This window comes from Staurois parvus, unplaced genomic scaffold (assembly GCF_062004578.1).
Source record: "Staurois parvus isolate SC_StPar_1 unplaced genomic scaffold, SC_StPar_1.0 ptg001008l, whole genome shotgun sequence".
NCBI classification, from domain to species: domain Eukaryota; kingdom Metazoa; phylum Chordata; class Amphibia; order Anura; family Ranidae; genus Staurois; species Staurois parvus.
Genome location: NW_028318804.1, coordinates 950,982 through 970,385, shown reverse-complemented (window position 1 = coordinate 970,385; position 19,404 = coordinate 950,982). Strand labels below are relative to the sequence as shown.

The window sequence follows — 19,404 nt, the reverse complement described above, 5'->3', positions numbered from 1 at the left end:
AGATGGAAAGGAGATACCAGGGAAAATGGAGCATTACAATGATGGCAGACTACTGTTGGATGCTTCAGAGAGACATTCCAGATGCTACTCACAAGTGTAAATGCACAAAGAGGAGCTTCACAGGGAAGAAGAAACGAGTTTAGTGTGTGTAGGTGAGCTCATTTCAGTTCAAAAAAGGATTTTCATGAAAAAATTGTAATTAAACTTTAATTTTATAAGTCTATTTCCATTTATTTTGAGGTATTGCCTTATTTAACATAGTTACCTAAATTGTCAGGAAACGTGATGTCCTATGACAAAATGGAGGTCATTTTTGGATTCAGCGCACCAAAAAACATAAAGATTACGTGGAATAACCAAAACAGCTCTTGAAAAAAATTTTTTTGCAGATCTGTGTTATTCATTAACTGCTTTCCCGCCACCCTATAGCAGATATACTGCTACAGGATGGAAGGGTGCGCAAAATCACGTATATATATATATATATATACAGTGGGACAAAAAAGTATTTAGTCAGCCACCAATTGTGCAAGTTCTCCCACTTAAAAAGATGAGAGGACTGTAATTGGCATCATAGGTAGACCTCAACTATGAGAGACAAAATGAGAAAACAAATCCAGACAATCACATTGGCTGATTTTGAAAGAATTTATTTGCAAATTATGGTGGAAAATAAGTATTTGGTCACCTACAAACAAGCAAGATTTCTGGCTCTCACAGACCTGTACCTTCTTCTTTAAGAAAGAGAAAGAAAGAGTGGAGGAAGTGGGAAGGTGATGTGGAGGCCGCGAGGACAACCCGCTGGAATCATACAAAGAAAAATATAACCAGACTAATAGGATGAAGATGAATGTCACAGTCTTGAGTTCTATACTTCGTGGAGTTTTTGTTCTAGGGAGGTAGAGCAAGAGTAAATAATCCAAGCTTGCCACAAGGTAAAAATTTTCTCTGTGGTCTCTTCCTCTTGAGTTAGGAGTTCCTCCATTCTCATATTATCATTCATTACATGGACCCAGAGGGGAGGCGTATGGGAGGTCTTACAGAAAGCAGGTACGAGTTGCCTGCTGGCTGAAAGAAAAAAACGAAGAAAGCAAGCCTTTTGGCTCCGTAAAGAACCCAGTAGGATGGATAAAAGCTATTTTGGGGGAAGGAGAAAGTGACTCATTGTAGACGTCTACATAAACTTAAAAAATCGAATGCCAAAAAGGTTGGATCTTGTGGCAATCCCACCAAATGTGTAGGTAAGTGCCTGTAGCTTGGCCACATCGCCAACACATCTCCTAGACCTGCGGGAAAAAATTATGGAGAGAAACCGGAGCCCGGTACCATCTGGTAAGGAGCTTATAGTTCTTTTCTTAGGTATAACAAGAAATACTGGCTTTATGAGTAAAATGAAAGGCTTTTTCCCACTGAACCGACTGTAAACCATTACCCAGGTCCGTCTCCCATGCCCTAATGAAATTTAAATTATGAAGATAATGTGGGATTGAAGAACTTTATAAATTGTGGAAAGCATGTGTCTAGGAGGTTCCGAGAGAGAGGACAGCCGTTCAAAATCTGTCAGGGGACGTCTGGTCGAATGTGAAGTCCAAAGGGAGGTATAAAAAAAAGCCACCTGATGAGATGTCAGCCAGTCGAGATCCGTCATATGAGAAACCATATTTGAGGAGGAGAAAACATACCGGGCTTGAGGCAGGTCATTACAACGAAGGCTACCTAAGGATTGCACGCCGTCATCCCCCATAAAGTCTGGATTGTCAAAAATATGAGAGAGGGGACTAGGGTCAGAGGAGAGAGCCTAAGTGAGCCTATACCAAATGCGTAAGGTTACGTGCCGCATGTAGGATCTCAACTTTCGTTTTGTAAAAGTGAACTCGGCATATAATGTCCCTTGGAAAAGCCACATCAGGGTTCTTAGGGCCTGAGGCCCTGTGTACACGATCAAGCTCCAAAGGAGAGTCCTTAGGTTTTTGAAGTAACTGATTAAAGATCGCTAAACTGACTGACTGTAAAGCTTTGGAGTCAATGGTTTCCGGGATCACTTGTATCCTAATGTTGTTGCGTCGGTTACGATTTTTCATGTTGTCTTGTTGATAGATCAGGTGGTGAATCATGACTGTATGATCGTTCAAAGCTACTTCATGGTTGTTCAGGGCTCTAGCATATTTCTCCGTGACTTGTTCCAGATTTTCCAATCCGGAACCAACATCTTTTTTCAAATCAGCTATATCTTGCTTGTAGGTGTGTTCAAGCCTAGTGATGAGAGATTCAAAGTCCCTTTTAGTTGGTAGAGATTTCAAGTAGGACTTTATATCCCAGCCGTGCCCAGAGCACAGAGAAGCTTCTGAGGTGCTTCTGGAGGGAGGGGCTGTCCGAGCCGGGGGGGGGGAGGAATGCGTCATGGGGAGCCCACTTGCAGAGCTGAGGCAGCTTGTGAAGGAGATGGAGCAGCTGGTGCCATCTTGGATGTGTGCGAGAGGCAGAGCAGGTAAAGAAATCATTTATGGGAGCCGAGCCGCTATCCTTCCTACCTTCCCTGTTGCCTGTCTTACTCAAAGCCAAAAACGAGGCTGTAAAGCCTCGTCGCAGCCGTTAAAAGGCCCGGGTGAGCTGGAGCCAGGAGATGTCACAGCGCCATGGCCAGGCCACGCCCTTGAGTGTTCAGTTTTTAAAAGGATTATTTATGACTGTGAGACTCTCACTTGTACAGTAATTAAAGTTGAAACTATTTTTTTTTTATTTTGGATAGAGAGTAGGAGGGTTAGAACATCTTTATTGCCAGTACAAGTATATACATATCATTAGATACCACAAAGGTTGTAGTGTGGTGAGAGGAAACCATATTGTTTGCTTTACATATTAGTACACTGGTATGTAAAGTAATTTGAAACCAATAGTATATAAAAAGAAAGTCGGTTTGTCTAGAGAACAGATTTACACAAAAGATTTGGACCATACAAAATATCAAATAGTGCAAATTATGCACACACCATTCATTCTATGCATGAAGGTTAAAAAACCTTATGTGTGCGGCATCACCCCCAGACCCCCTAATGCTCACCTAAGCCCCTTCTCGATCCAGCGATGTGCACAGGCTATCCCGGGACTCCTTCTTCTCATTGGCTGAGACAGAAGTGGAAGCCATTGGCTCCCACTGCGTTCAATCACAGCCATTCAGCAAATGAGAAGAGAGTGGGAGCGGAGCCAAGCCATGGCTCCATGTGTGAATGGACATACGGAGCAGCAGGTGCCCCCATAACAAGCTGGTTGCTGTGGGGGCAACCAACAGGAGGGAGGGGAAAGGAGAGCCTGCGGGGGACCCAAGAAGAGGAGGATCGGGGCTGCTCTGTGCAAAACCACTGCACACAGCAGGTAAGTATAACACGTTTGTTATTCTTTCTTTAAAAAAAAGAAAAGCCTTTAGAATCACTTTAAGAGCTCATGCACACTGGGGCTTAAAAACGCTTCTTTGGGTTTTGAGGTTGTTCCCCATATGGGCACCCAGTCCCTTCTGCAGAAGAAGCCTCTAACCCTGGGTTCTGTTCAACCCTCGTAGTACCCTTTAGCACCTCTAGGACCTCTCCAGAGGGACTTCCTGACCTTCAAGGTTTTCTGGAACTAGTTTCGGCTGTCTCTCACCTAAATATGCGGTTGGCCAATCAGCATTCTTTGGAGCATGGGTTCTTGTGATGACCCTAGTGTTCTTTCCTGGCATTTCCATTGTTGGATGCTTAGATTGCCTTTTCTGAACAGTCATTTATTTTGGATCCTTGCACTCAGTTCTCTTCGAAAGAGCCGAACAACTGCAAGATATGACCACATAGGTGCAGGTGTCCATCATTCATAAATACATGTCACAGGTAGACAAGGCTGTTCAGCCTAACCCTTGCTAAAAAAGGTCTACATCCTGCGTGCCATCAGACTTTTGTCAATAGCCAGGGAGTTCACCCCTTTATCTCTGTCAGAGGTGCTTAAGGCACTGGGGTCCCCTCCTCAGGATGATCTCCTTTTCTTTTGTTGGCTCTCTGTCTTTCTTGACCTCTTTTCTTTTGCCGTGGGTCTGGGCCCTGAGCATGACAGCCAGCTTGTCTCTATGCACCAAGTAATTCCTGTGGGACTCATCAGTCTCTTTAGGCAAGTGGGGTGGTCGGTTCCCCCCACACCAGAAGAACACCAATCTGCCTAAGGATTCAGTGCGGCTCCCTAGATCAGGTTTTTCCACCCTTTTTCAGGAGGCTCACTTCAGTTGGCCTTCCGGGGTGGACTTTGCTGGACATCACATAGGTTTCACAGTACCTTTGCCTCCAGGGAGGTGTGGGAATTTTCCCTGTGACAGGAGAGGCAGCCTGGTCCCTATATTGGATGACGCACTACTCTCAACCGCACTGTGTTCAGTCAAGACAATGCTTTGGGATCTAGTGCTTTTCAGCCATTTGTCTCTGCATTAAAGGAAGAGGTTTGCATACCAGGGTTCTCCTCAGCTTCTGTATGGCCAGGTAGAAATCATCACTGGAGGGATCTATGCAACCCTGTGTTGTCAGCAGACACAGAGATAACATCCAGAGACCTTTGTGGGACCTCCCTTCTGCTGCCCTTAATTGCGTGAATGTTCTTTCTTGTTCTTCCTTCTGAATGTTTTGCTGGCCTGAGGTGGGTCTAGGGATTCCTGGAACCATATTTTGGGATCAAGGTTAGGCTGGTCCTGCAGAGATCTTCCGTCAGGCCGCAGAAGTACCTCTGGGTGATAATGAGGATGGTATTTATCCATCCTCATTTTCTTCTGGTGCCTCTTTTCACCAGTCTGGGGACAATGTTAATTGCCAAGGCAGTCTTTGGAATCTAGTTTTCCTCATAGCTGCTTCCACGCTAAAGGGAGAGGTTTGCGCACCAGGGTATTCTTCGTGTTCTGCATGGCCAGGCAAAAGTCATCACTGGAGAGCCCTGTGCAACTCTGTGTTGTCACCACAGAGTACATCTGGAGGCCTTAGTGGAACCTGATCACCTGGGGACAAAACCCTCTTATGTGGCTTAGCCGCAGCCTTTTGGTGTCATCTCAATTTCCCAGGGCTGGAAAGTTATTGTTCAGTGTTATACCAGATTCCCATTTTTAGAGACTCACTGTTCAGTGTCATCCCAGATTAACAGGTCTGGAGATTCACTGCTCAGTGTCACATCTTAGTCCCCAAGCCTTTGGGGAGTCCCTGTAGTCTCTGCTCCAAGGAGACTACGAACGAGCAACCTTCTGTATACGGGGGTCACCAAGTCTAAGCTATTCACTGTAGAACAGACAGTTCCCATCTTCGGCTGACAAACTTTGACATTCAGCTTCACACTTTGTGCAAACCTTGAAGAATCACTGCTTCACCGGCAGGCATCCAGGACAGGAGAAGTGGGACTGTGCAGAGTCCATACATACAGAATAAGAGCGGATACCGAGAATTACACCCGGCATTCAGGACAGGAGAAGTGGGACTGTGCAGAGTCCATACATACAGACTAAGGACAGATACCAAGAATTACACCCGGCATACAGGACAAGAAAAGTGGGACTGTGCAGAGTCCATACATACAGAATAAGAACAGATGCTGAATAGGAACAGATACCGAGAATTACACCCGGCATCCAGGACATTGTGAGACTGCAGTACAGTGGAGTTTGTCTTCTCTTTTCTCATTACAATGAAGTGATCTAACAATAGATAAAAGCTGCATCATGTGGTTGCCTAATGCAGGAAGTCAGAGCAGTAGTATATGACAAAGCATGATGGGAAATGTAGTTCTCTGTCACAGGAAGTCACTGGAAGGATGATGGAAAATGTAGTCTCTGTTCCTCCTCCAGCCATATTCAGCAGTCCTTCCGGCTGTGTGTGATCCTCATCCTGGGAAGATCAAAAACAAGCAGAGAGTGACACGGATGGACATGATCAGGAATGAGTCCGGGAAGACGATTGTAAGTAATAAATGTTTGTTATTTCCTGTGTGCAGTGATGCTTTAGCTCCATTCACACTGAGCTGAGTGTTTTTTTTAGGTGATTTAGCAGCGTTTTTTCTGCGCGTGTAGATGTGCATTTTTGAAGGGCTCATTCACATTGTGACAGTCCATTTTCCTGTGCAGCATGGTGGATGGGCTTTGGGGGAAGGAGCCCTGCATTGTGACAAGACAAGGCACTGTTTACCTTTTTTTTTTCTATTTTATTTATTTACTTGAAATGTCACAAAGTCCGCTGCAGTGCATAGAAATGACAGACATAAAGCTTCATTTTATTGCAGACTTGCTGCAAATGTCCACAACGCAATGCTCTGAGCCTGTGTTCCAGTGTGAACAAGGCACATGAAAAACAATGGTGTGCCCTTGCCAGGAACCTGCATTTTTTTCAAGTGTTTGTGAGCTCTCATGTATGCAAGCTCATGTGTTTGTTTTGGCAGCAGAGAACAATTGCTCAGGACCAAAAGCGCTTGTGTTGTGCGTTGTTAACAGGAGCTTTCATTAAAGTCATTGGACCCAAAAATGGGTGACACTGTTAAAAAAAAACAAACGCTCATATATCTTATCATGATTCAAGCACCCGAGCATGGAGATGTGAACAGCGATAATACAAAGAGCAGAATTCTTAATGTTAAACGTTATTGCGCTTAGGGAAATGTGCAAAGATGTCCTAGATTGTAAGCTCGAAAGAGCAGGGCCCTCGAACCCCTCGTGTATTGTTTTGTTACTGTATTGTCTCATCTACTGTCCCCCACTATATTGTACAGCGCTGAGCAAACTTTTTGGCGCTATATAAATACTGTATAATAATAAAACGCTGAGGTGTGGATAGGGATTTAGGCTGGAGCAACACAGGTGATTAGTGATGAGCTCAGGCGATTCTAGACAAAAGTCTGAACCAGCTTGAGCGATCCCACTGGGAAGCTGTGAAAGCCAACTGCCAATTATAGTATGCCTACACCCCCTGTGATTGGCTGTAAGCTTTGGCAGCTTCCCGGTGAGATAACTTAGGGGGGTTCAGACTCGTGTCCAGACCCGCCTGACCTCATCCATACAGGTGACTTTAAGACCTCTCACAAAGGGACACAGCACCTGTAATGTTGCTTTACACTGGATCCTGCTGTTGCCCCCCTCCCCCTTCCTTGGTGCAATGTCTGGAGCCAAAGGGTGCTTTACAGTTCTAGGGCCATTGTCTGCAGCCATCAATGTCCAGTTTTTGAAAACCCTGCGGGGGGGTTGTGCATCGTAGAGGGCAACATCAGGATGGGGTCTTTGTGTAACGTTTTGTTCCTGGCTCAATTATTATCTAATGGAAATACTTTTACCAGTAAGTGTACTTCTCATAGAACTGAGTAGGTAAAGGCACACAAAATATACTTCTATACACACATATGCACAAAAAATAAACTTTTTGTGTTTCATGTACAACAAATGGTCATTTTAGGAACACGACAGTCTGAATTCAGTGAACTCAGCTAAGTTTTTTTCATACACCAGATTCACCGTGTGTTTCACTGCTGCCCACACCGACCAATAAGGTTATACGTATTGTCCCTTGAAGGTCTGAAAATAAAGAATAAGATGTGATTGGGTCACACTGGGCAGCTCTCATTTAAGACACTTTTATTAAAAGATAAAAAAAAGCACATTATAATTTACGCTTGTTAATTTTGTTTATAATTTCTGTTACCCATCCTGTGATATGTGAGTAGATGGAGACATCTAAATCATCCACCATGCAAGTCAGCTTTGTGTGTCAGAGATGTAGCCAGCCGCTCAAGTTGGACACTTCCTTCAAAATCCTAGATAAAGCCACAATGCAGGAGCTGACAGGTGAGTGAACTTTCAATTGTGTTATGTACATGTCACTTGCTGATCTCAGAATTTACTGCACGTCAGGCATGGTTTGATTAAATAGCGTGGTCCTACTTTTGCATGGTTAATAATGTGGTCCTCCTTTCCGTTCTATGAAAGAAAGGAATACAAGTGCACACTGGTAAGCCACCAGGTTCCAAGTGTATCAGACTTCATCTTTGCCTCCTTCCAAGCCACGCCCTCTAGCACGTTTCACCCACTCGTGGGCTTAGCTGTAGAGGTGACACATCTCCACTCCGACTTCTACGACTAAGCCCATGAGTGGGTGAAATGCATTAGAGGGGTGTGGCTTGGGAGCAGGCAAAGCTGAAGCCTTTCCAAGCACCGAATGACTGAGCTGTGTATGGAGCTGTCAGTTAAATAATGCCCTTGCTGTAAGTTTAGGCTATTTGTTTACCTCTTGAAGCCTGGGCTGAAAAACTCCCAGAGATGGCATCATCCCATCCTGCCGTGTTGCTAAGACACTCCCAGCTGATCCAAACTCCATCACATGTGCTCTCTCCTTTGTTGCAGTAGCTCAGAGATTCTGCAACAGAGGAGATGGTGGACCACACATGTGCGAGGGTTTGGGCGCTCGCTCCTGTGATGGTTCGGATGAGCAATAATGGCTGGGAGTGCCTTAGCAACATCCTAGCAGCAAGGCAGGATGGGATGATTTCATCTCTAGTTTTTTTCATCCAGGCTTCGGTAGATACATAAATGGCCTACACCTATATCAAGGGCATTATCCAACTTTAGTCAATACTGCAGTTTTTTATCGACAGGCACCTCTTACCTGCATAGGCCATTTTTTTGGTAAAGGTGACGTAATAACCCTTTAACTTAAGTTTTCTCAGGCAACCTCTGTGTGCACTTACAACCTACAGGATAGAATAAGAAGGCGCTTCTAAGTGCAGTATATCCAGAAGAATCTTTAATAATGACTGTTAGAAACACAAACCCGCTGTGCCGGCCAGCAGCTGCAGGAGGAGCTGTGGACCAGTTGCCCAAGATGGCCGCCGCAAGTTTCGGAATCGCTGGAGCGCAAACTGTAAAGGAGACCGCAACTGGAAGTGACATGGGTGTGGAACGGTGACACGTTTCGGAGCATGCACAGAGCTCCTTCTTGAAGACTGATCGGTCTTGAAGATGGAGCTCTGTGCATGCTCTGAAACGCGTCACTGATCCACGCCCGTTCCCAAGCCACGTATCTTCTGGTTGCGGTCTCCTGGACAACATGCGTTCCAGTGATCCCGGAAATTGTGGCGGCCACCTTGGACAACTGATCCTCAGCTCCCCCTGGAGCTCCTGGCCAGCACAGCGGTTTCTTGAATGGTGGATTGAGCCTCTGCACTCTTGACGATTCTATTGAGCTTGTTTTAACTACAGGTTTGTAAGTGTTTCTAACTGTCATTATTAAAGATTCTTCTGGATATACTGCACTTAGAAGTGCCTTCTTGTTCTATCCTCTTCTACTTCTACTCCTAGAAGTGCTGCCTGGTCCCTGTTGTCCAGTGTCTCCTCCATCCCCAGCTGACATTTCTCGGTCCACAGCCTCTCCCATTGATGTGCTCTATACATTTCCTCTACTTACAACCTACAGACTATACCCTTATCCGTGTCCTAGTCTCTACTGAGGTTAATATCATCCACTTCCTTGTGGAATTTTGGGACTCACCTTCCCCTCCTCAGAGATCAGCTGGTTTGTCTAAATGTGCACCAATTTGTACTATCCCCCTCCTTTTATATTTCATGTTTTTGAAATAATTTGCACATGTGGCCTGGGAGAGATGCAGGTTCATCCTTCCAAAGCTGACCAACATTATCCTCCCAATAGGCCACCCTCCATTATTGGAGCTCTATCCAATATGGATGAGGATGCCTAAGAGGGTAATCCTTAATCTGGACCCTCTACCTGTGGATAGCACCTATAGTTATCTTATGTACCGTTTTCATTGTTTACTGCTTTATTGGTCCTTATTCAATATCTGGTTTGGGAATACCTACACGTATTCTGTACTGGTCATGAAGAACTTACTTAAGCCACCTTTTATGCAATGTCATTTTACCATTGTTATCTGGATTTTATATCTACAGCATCACTTGCTGTATTATCATAGCATGTAAGAGGTTTATGTTCAGAGATTGGCTTTGGCTAGAACATAAATAGTAATGCTTCAAGTACGATCAATTGTACCATTTTCCCCCTTTTTCCCCCTTACCAAGGGTAAGAGGGATAGCTATAACAATCTATAAAGACTGCCCCTTTGTGTCGAATGATCAGCCTTGGATCCCCAGGGCAGGTAAGTGTTTATTAAAGATGATTTCCAGGTTTCATTTAATGTTAAATACCTTGTTTGGACCAAGCTTGGTCCAAATAAAAAGGAAGCCTGTTGTGCTGTAGTGTAACATGCTTTAGTGAATGGAGGTGCGTGTGTTTATTCTCAACCACATGCCCAACGTGAGTTTCATTCTCGTACCATTATGATATATACAATGATAAAGGAATGAATGCTACAGATGTATACCTAAACATGGACACCACCACTATCATGGTATTCATAGCTGAAAACAATACATGTCTCTTGTAGCTCCATTGGTGACTACTGTGGCTGTGAAACCAGGAGAAAGCCAAGAGGAGGACCTAAGTACTGAGGTAAAGAACTACACGGTTTCATGTACAGATTAGGGGATTGGGGACCTGGATACCAAGGTAAGGGGCTACACCTGGTATTGTACAAATTCAGAAGGACCTGGGTATTGAGGCAAAGGACTAAACTATTTATTGTACAGATTTAGAGATTGAGAACCTCAGTACCAAGGTGCGGAACTACACTGTGTATTATAAAGATTTGGGGATTAGGGACATCAGTACTGAGGCAAGGGACTGCACTGTGTATTATTGAGATTTCGATATTTGGGACCTTAATACTGAGATAGATAGGGGACTACATGTGTATTGTGCAGATTCGGGTAATGAGGACTGGTACTAAGATAAGGGACTACGTTGTGTTTTGTGCAGATTCAGGGAGGACCTTAGTAATGAGGTAAGGACAGCACTGGGTATTGCACAGATTCGGGGATTAGGGACCATAGTACTCAGGTAAGGGACCATACTGTCTATTGTGCAGATTCAGGGAGGACCTTAGTAATGAGGTAAGGACAGCACTGGGTATTGCACAGATTCGGGGATTAGGGACCATAGTACTCAGGTAAGGGACCATACTGTCTATTGTGCAGATTCAGGGAGGACCTTAGTAATGAGGTAAGGACAGCACTGGGTATTGCACAGATTCGGGGATTAGGGACCATAGTACTCAGGTAAGGGACCATACCATCTATTGTGCAGATTCAGGGAAAACCTTAGTAATGAGGTAAGGGGACAGCACTGGGTATTGCGCAGATTCGGGGATTAGGGACCATAGTACTCAGGTAAGGGACCAAGCTGTCGTGCAGATTCAGGGAGGACCTTAGTAAAAAGGGTAAAGGACTACTCTGTGTAATGTACAAATTCGGGAATTAGGGACTATAGTACCAAGGTAAGAAATATAATGTGTGCTGTACAGATATGGGGAATAGGGACCATTAATACCAAAGTAAGGGACTATGCTGTGTTTTGTGCAGATTCATTGAGGGCCTGAGTAACAAGGTAAGGAACTATACTGTTGTACAGATTTTGGAATTTGGAAAGTCTGTCTGTTGTACAGATTTTGGAAAGTACCAACGTAAAGGACTACACTGTTCACTGTACAGAATCGAGGACTGGTTCCCGGGAGCGCTGTGTAAAGCTCTGCTATCTCTACATTATTATATTGGTTGTACTGATAGGAGGAGTCTGAGTTACTGAAAGCTGGAGAACACTTCAAGGATAAGATCACCTTTTAGACACAAATAATAAATGCACTTTTTTTGCAGGTAAAAAAATGTGCGTTGTAGTATTTTTGCAGGAGCCTGGAAAGCATTGCACCAGCCATCAGTAGATCGCTCCTGCAATGCAGATATTATGACAGGAAGCTTCAATGAACTACCACAGCGCTGCAGTTCATTCATTCACGGACGTCTGTGAATGAGTGACGTGGAAGTGTGGGCGGAGCCCTGCACGGCCCGCGCTCTTTTCAAATTTGACAGTATGGGGAGAAATCTCCCTGTACTATCTGTCAGAGGGAGGGGGGCGGCGGTGGCTATGGGAACATGTTACATGTTCCACTCTAAAAATGGGTGGAACATGTAACCTGTTCCCAAAGGTGAATTTATCCTTTAACCACTTCCAGACCGGACAGTTTTACCCCCTTCCTGACCAGGGCAATTTTCAGCTTTCAGCGCTATCACACTTTAAATGGCAATTGCGCGGTCATGCAACACTGTACCCAAATGAATTTTTTACCATTTTTTTGAGACAGATAAAGCTTTATTTTGGTGGTATTTATTCACCGCTGGGATTTTTATTTTTTTTGCTATGTAAATGGAAATGTCCCAAAATTTTGAAAAGTGTTTTTTTTATAAAATTTTGCAAATAAATAATATTCCATCATAAATCTTGGCCAAAATTTATTCCGTTATCTTTTTAGTAAAAAAAAAATACAAATTAGTTTCTAACCAAAAATTATAATTTTTAAACATTTTTTTTTACATTTTTATTTTATTTTTTTATATAAATTTTTTTTTTTTTACGTACTGTAACCCTAGCAGTACAGTGTCACCATGGTGACACTGTACTACTTGTGGGGGGTGATGAAGATTTTTTTTTTTTTTTTTTTACACTGATTGCTTTTACATCCATATAGGATGTAAAAGCAATCATTTCTCTTTCTCTCTGTCTGCATTCTTGCACTCATTGAGAAGTACTGGGTGAGCTGTGATTGGTCACAGCTTGTCACATGGTACAAGGCTGTTGTGAATAGCCTTGTACCATGTGACCTCTGTGATCATTCACAGATTTCACACGTAGTAAGCAATGATGTCAGAAGTGACATCTTGCTTACTACTTTGCATGTGATCACTGATTGGCCAATCGGTTATCACATGAGCGGGACCTCGTACAGAGGTCCCGTCCGACGATCGGTGTTTCACTGGAGGACACAGCGGGCACTGGATTGTGGTGCTGCGCGCTCCCAGGGAGCGCGCGCAAGCAGGGTGCGGGGAGGCCGTTTATAAACGGCCACCTGACCCTGCAGTGCCACCGTCTGGCCGTTTATATGCAACGGCCGGTCGGGAAGTGGTTAACCAAATGTATGTCAGCTATCATGGTTTAAGTACAACCTTGAAAATAAAAGTGACTTTCTGATTAGTTACTGGGAGGTCACTTTCCACTCTTTCTTTCCTAGGCAGATAATGTGATTGTGACGGGAGTGACTTTTGGGGGTGGGGGGGACCTCTGTATCATCTTCCCAAATTCTTATGTTTAAGTGACCCTGTGCCTGTTGGTGTACAGGGTGTGTATTGGTGTGTTGTCCTTTTGTTCTCAGCCACATGGCTGTCTATTGTCCTTTTGCCATGTGCTGCCCCATTGTTCTGTGTCTTGGTTGGATGGGGAGGGGTGATGATGTATTTCCTGGTTGTGTTTCCCCCGCCCTGTGTATATAACTTGTGTGTGTAAAATAAAGGAGTTGACTTCCTGTTTTAAGAAGAGTTGAGTGCTGTCTATTTCCTGAGGGATTTCAAGGGTGTGGTCCGTGGATTTGTGTTTGGATAGGGAAGCTGCGATATAACGGATTATACCCAAGTGCGGTCTGGGGTCCGGTTCCGTAACAATGATGATCAGAAACACAAGGAACTTTATCAAAACTGGAGCAGCCAGAAACGAGTAGCTGTGCATGACAACCAATCAGCTTCTATATTTCATTTTCAAAGCTTAACTGAACAGGCTAAAGATAGAAGCTGATTGGTTACCATGCACAGCTGCTTCAGATTCTGTCTGCTCTGGTTTTAAAATCTTTCTGTACATCCACTTTACATTGAGAATATCTGTATGCTTTTGAAGGTTTGTGCTGTGGAGCCACACAGACCAGCGGTGTGTTGTTTCAGTAACTGCAATTTCTCATCTTCTGAAGCTGCGCCATTTGTTTTTTTTCTATTTTTTGACACAGGAAACGTTTCTAGAAAACAGACAGGATGGTGTGTCAAGAAGACTAATTCCACCCGCTAGGTATGGGTGCCAAATGCTATGCTATAAGTTACCAAGTTATTTTCTGTGGGAATTCTGCACTTATTCTCATGTACACTGCAGCTGATAAACTGACGTTCAGGAGCTGTTCAGCGGTTTTTTCAGCAGCCTCTGAACTCTCCTTAATGTCTTCCTATGTGCCCCATGTACACATTGTCGTTTTACAGGCATTTGAGTTTACAGTCGTTTTTTTGAATGCTGCAAACTTGCATTCAGCAGTCGATTTTATCAGTGTTTCAAATGCGAAATGCTTGTAAACGCGGCAAATCGCATTTATAAGCGTTTGCGTCTGAAAATTTTTTATAACTCTTCCAGTTCCCAATGCTGTCCAGAGCCTTTTTTCATCATGAAAAATGCATGCAAAGCATTTTCATGGTGCTCAGATGGACAAAACACTGAACACAGGATGTTCCTACCAAGCTTGTCACACATTGTAATGACCAATTCACACCTCAGACCTCTCCCACCCTTGAAAACAAAAGATATGTTAATGACCATTCACTTCACACCTCAAATTCCTCATGAAGACCCCATGCCAGGTGGCCTTAATGACTCCCTCCACCAGTCACCTTACCACCCTTGGAAACAAAAGAAATGATAATGAGCAACTCGCACCTAATTATCTAAACACATAATGCTCTCTCTGCTTCTACTGTCTGTATTTCTCTGAAACAGTCTAAAATAGTTAATAATTTACCGCTTTGCAGTGCATTCTGGGCATTTGGAGGTTCTCCTGTGCTTATCTTTAAAAAACGCTTCTAAACGCAAACGCACATTAAACGCGGTATACAAACACGGCTAAACCGACATTTTTTAACTTACGTTTTCCAGCAGTCAGTTTCCATCGTTCAGAAGTATCCCGTGTACATGGGGCCTTAATATTATGAGAAAATTAGCATCATTTAAAAGGCAGAAATGGCAGGATTAGTCATCACAAAGCAAAGTGGTAGTGGAAATGCAATAAACTTAAAGTGAATGACCTCCTCCTCTCCTTTTCTCCATAAATTAAATATACTAAATCAAGTGATCTATAACATGAAAGGTATACATGTAAAACTCTGCCAACATTGCCAATAAGACCAAAAATTGGCAAAAAAAAATCCCTCTGGAACTTCCCGGCAGACTAGTATATACAAAATCAATCTTAAAAGCAATATCAATCTTTATTGCTAGATATATATTATTCGTAAGAACAAAGGAACCACAGAGGTTATGGGCCTTTATGGACTGATTTTGTATATTCTAGTCTGCCTGTGAAAGTATCACTGTGATCGTCAGCAGCAGGAGAATTTATTTCGGGTTGCTCTTTGGTAGTAGGCTATAGTAGTAGCAAGATATAGACAGCTCAATTTAAAAAAAAATTCTTTTTTTTTTTTTTTTTTTTTTTTTTTTACTATTTTAGACCAGATTTCCTTTTGATTAAAAAAAAAAAATCAGGAGATATCCATTAACATTTACCACCAAAATAAATCCCAATTTGTCCTAAAAAATAAACAAGGTGTAATCCACCTGGATGCACAAATTAGTTAATGATGATATGTACATGTCAAAGTAGCAAAATTGTGCTCAGGTGTTAAGATTTGTTTTACCCTCAGTCACTAAGGCAGTGGTTCTCAACCTGTGGGTCGCGACCCCTTTGGGGGTCGAACGACCCTTTCACAGGGGTCCCCTAAGACCATCAGAAAACACATATTTCCGATGTGTAGAGAGCAGCTACTGTGTAGAAAGCAGCTGCTGTGTTGAAAGCAGCTACTCTGTTAAAAGCAGCAGTATTAGAGGTAAAACGACACTTCATGAATTATAATTACTGGGTAAATAATTTTATGGTTGGGGGTCACCACAACATGAGGAACTGTATTAAAGGGTCATGGCATTAGGAAGGTTGAGAACCACTGGCCTAAGGGGTTAATATGGATAATATGGTGTTGTTCTTTAGTTCATAGAGAGAACTTGGAACTGCTATTAACACTGTTTAAGATTCCAGTGCAGCGGAGATGGAGTTCATGGGAAGTTAGGAGCTCACAGGATTTCTGGCAGGATCAACAGATATTTCTTTACACTTATGAGAGGTACAACATAATGCTTTCAATGGCATATTTATTGGACCAAAAGGAATCAAACGGAATTTTATTGCCAGGGCTTACATACACTTTGGGTCTTTTCCATTAATTCCTCCACTATTAAATTTTATTTATATATATATATATATATATATATGTATATATATATATATTTTTTTAAAGTACAACTTGCTAGTACCAGATTGGACCCCCTTTTGCTTTCAGAACGGCCTTAATTCTTCATGGCATAGATTCAACGTTGTGTTGGAAACATTCCTCCAGATATTTTGGTACATATTGACATGTTACTGTTGCCTTTCAATCATCCCAAACCAGTCTGCCCATTCTCCTCTGACCTCAACAAGGCATTTTCGTCCACACAATTGCCACTCACTGGATATTTTCTCTTTTTCGGACCATTCTCTGTAAACCCTAGAGATGGTTGTGCATGAAAATCCCAGTAGATCAGCAGTCTGGCACCAACAACCATGCCACTTTCAAAATCACTTAAATCCCCTTTCTTCCACATTCTGATGCTTGGTTTAAACTTCAGCAAGTCATCTTCACCATGCCTAGATGCCTAAATGCATGGAGTTGCTGCCATGTGATTGGCTGCTTAACAATTTGTGTTACCAAGCAATTGAATGTGTGTGTGTGTGTGTTACACAGTACTGTGCAACCCTTTGCCTTCAAGACAACATAATTTCCAAACCTGGAGAACTAACCACAGTTCTTCTGTTGGTCTACATCCTGACAGGATTTAGGCTGCTTCAAATCCTCCTGTCTCTTCATGTAATCCCAGACAGACTCCATGATGTTGAGATCAGAGCTCTGTATTGGCCAAACCTTCACCCTATATAAAATGCCCTTTACTGGGGTGTCATGGGTGTCGCTTTATTATTCTCAAACCTGGAGTGTCCTGGGTGTCACCTTATTCTGCCCACTCCTGGGACGTTCTGGATGTCGCCTTATTACACTGTCCACCCTGAATGTTGCCTTATTATACCACCCACTCCCAGGGTGTCTTGCAAATCGCCTTATACTGCCCACTCCTGGGGTATCCTGGATGTTACTTTTATTATAGTGCCCTTTCACACTGTATCTTGGGTGTCGCCTTAATATTCTGCCTACTCCTGGGACAATCTGGCTGTCACTCTTATTATACTGCCCATTCCTGGAGTGTTCAGAATGTCACATTAAAAAGCTACCCACGCCTGAGGTGTCCTGGATGTTGCCTTATTATAGTACCCACTTCCAAGGTGTCTTGGATGTTACCTTATACTGCCCACTCCTGGGTGTCCTGGATGTTGCAGTATTTATAGTGCCATCTCCTGCAGTGTCCTCGTTGTCTCATTATTCTGCCCACTTGTGGCATGTGCTTTATGTTGCCTTATAACAGTGCCCATGCACGAGGTGTCCTGGGTGTTGCCTTATATGGGCCCCTCCTGGGCCATTCTGGATGTCACCTTATTAGACCGCCCACTCTCTGGGTGTCCTGGTATTGTGCTTTTTACTGCCCAGCCTTGGGTGTAACCTTATTATGTGGCCTACTCCCAAGATGTCCTAAATATCACCTTACTATACTGTCAACGCTTGGGGTATCCTGGATGTGCCTTTATTATACTGGCTACTCCTGGTTTGTCCTGGGTATCCCCTTTTGTACTGCCCACTCCTGGGGTGTCCTGGATATCCCCTTATAATATTGCCCACTCCCAGGATGCCCTAAGTGTTAGTGCTTGTCAGGGAAGTCCCTATATGTTTAGTTTTGCCAATGACAGGGACAAGGTTCATAAAAGCATTGTGCATAAACTCCAACACACTGTGTATCATTTTTCTCTTTTCTTGACTTGTCTGTTGGTTCTATATGCCAGGGGCGGACTGACAACTCATGGGGCCCCTGGGCAATAGGGGATCATGGAGCCCCTGTGACCTTGCCCAAACTCAAAAAAGCCTATGAAAAAGATACCAGGGGCATCTCATGGGGCCCCCTACTGACCCCGGGGCCTCGTGGCAGTGCCCGAGTTTCTAAATGGTCAGTCCGCCCCTGTATATGCCACATTTATGGTCTCACCATATGTCGTTTGTTGACTTTGATTTTACATTTTCATACCACTGATAATGTGTGTGTTAGTAGCAATATTCTAAGCTGTATTTCTTTCACATTAAGGATGATGTCCACAGAAAGTGCAAACAGTTTCACGCTAATTGGAGAAGCATCTGATGGAGGCACAATGGAGAATCTAAGCAGAAGACTCAAGGTAATGATGATTGTTTCCACAAACAGGAGAATCACACTACAAGGGTCACTATTGCTTTTATCTTCTAACCATCATTATTTGATAAATACTGTATATCAATATTGGTGTCATTCCTCTTTCTCTGGCTCATTAAAGCACACTTGGTTAAAGGAAAGATACAGTGATAACAGCAGTTAGGTGACATCTTTTATCTGCTGTACAAACACATAAAAGGTGAAGGATCCTGGCACAGTTTGTAATGGAGATCGCTTGTGCCCTCTAGCCTCCATCCTACGATGCCTAAGACCTTTGCCTCCATCCCACAGTAAAATACTTGAGATCTCCTCTATCCCACAGAAAAATATCTGAGACCTCCTCCTCCTCCATCCTACAATACAATGCCTAAGTCATTGGTCTCCATCCCACAGTAAAATGCCCGAGACCCCCTTCTCCAGCCTACAGTACAATGCTTGAGGCCTCCACCTCTGTTCCACAATATGATGCCCAAAGCCTTCACCTCCATCCTTCAGTGTGATGCCTGAGACCTCCTCCTTCAGATCTGATTTTAGACAATAAACCACATTACTTTTCCGTCTTAGGGTGAAACTTGTCAAAGGGGCAAGATCTGTCTGGATCTTGCTTTGTCAAGTTTCAGCTTGTAAACTGTTTTTCACCTGTGGGTGAGGTTAATCAGCCTAGTACGAAGGTCCACAACTTGTTTACCTTTAGGCCCCTATCAGACGGAGTAACATTTTCTTTGTCCTTATGGGATCATTGGAACCCACCTCTGAGGGTCATCCAGCCAAGACCAGACTACCCCCCGTGGCAGCAGGGACTCGAACGCTCTCTTCTTTTTTTGTTCTTGGCCTATTTCAGCTCTGTTCTCTGCTATGGCTAGTCTAGTTCCTGAGCAGTGAAACATGTATGTCTCTAGGAAATGGGTAGTGGAATGATCCTTCAGCTTCTCTAGGTGGCTTGTTTTTTTTTTTGTTTTTGTTTTTTTTCACTCATTGGAGAACAATTATCCCCAGGGCTACTTTCTGGTCTTCCAGATAAGGTGGTTTCTTCCACATTGTGGGGTCCCACCTTGGGCAGGTCTCCTGG

General features: G+C 43.5%; 1 protein-coding gene across 1 annotated transcript in view; it reads left to right on the top strand.

Moving 5' to 3' along the window:
• The first annotated feature begins 2,470 nt into the window (after positions 1–2,470).
• BECN1 (beclin 1) overlaps positions 2,471–19,404 on the top strand; it is a 33,763-nt gene continuing 16,829 nt past the window's right edge. Inside the window, exons 1-6 of the mRNA XM_089657532.1 lie at positions 2,471–2,488; positions 5,840–5,950; positions 7,699–7,819; positions 10,432–10,496; positions 13,927–13,985; positions 18,231–18,321. Coding sequence (XP_089513658.1) covers positions 5,915–5,950; positions 7,699–7,819; positions 10,432–10,496; positions 13,927–13,985; positions 18,231–18,321 — 372 coding nt within the window. The 5' untranslated portion in view covers positions 2,471–2,488; positions 5,840–5,914. The remainder of the gene's footprint in view (positions 2,489–5,839; positions 5,951–7,698; positions 7,820–10,431; positions 10,497–13,926; positions 13,986–18,230; positions 18,322–19,404) is intronic.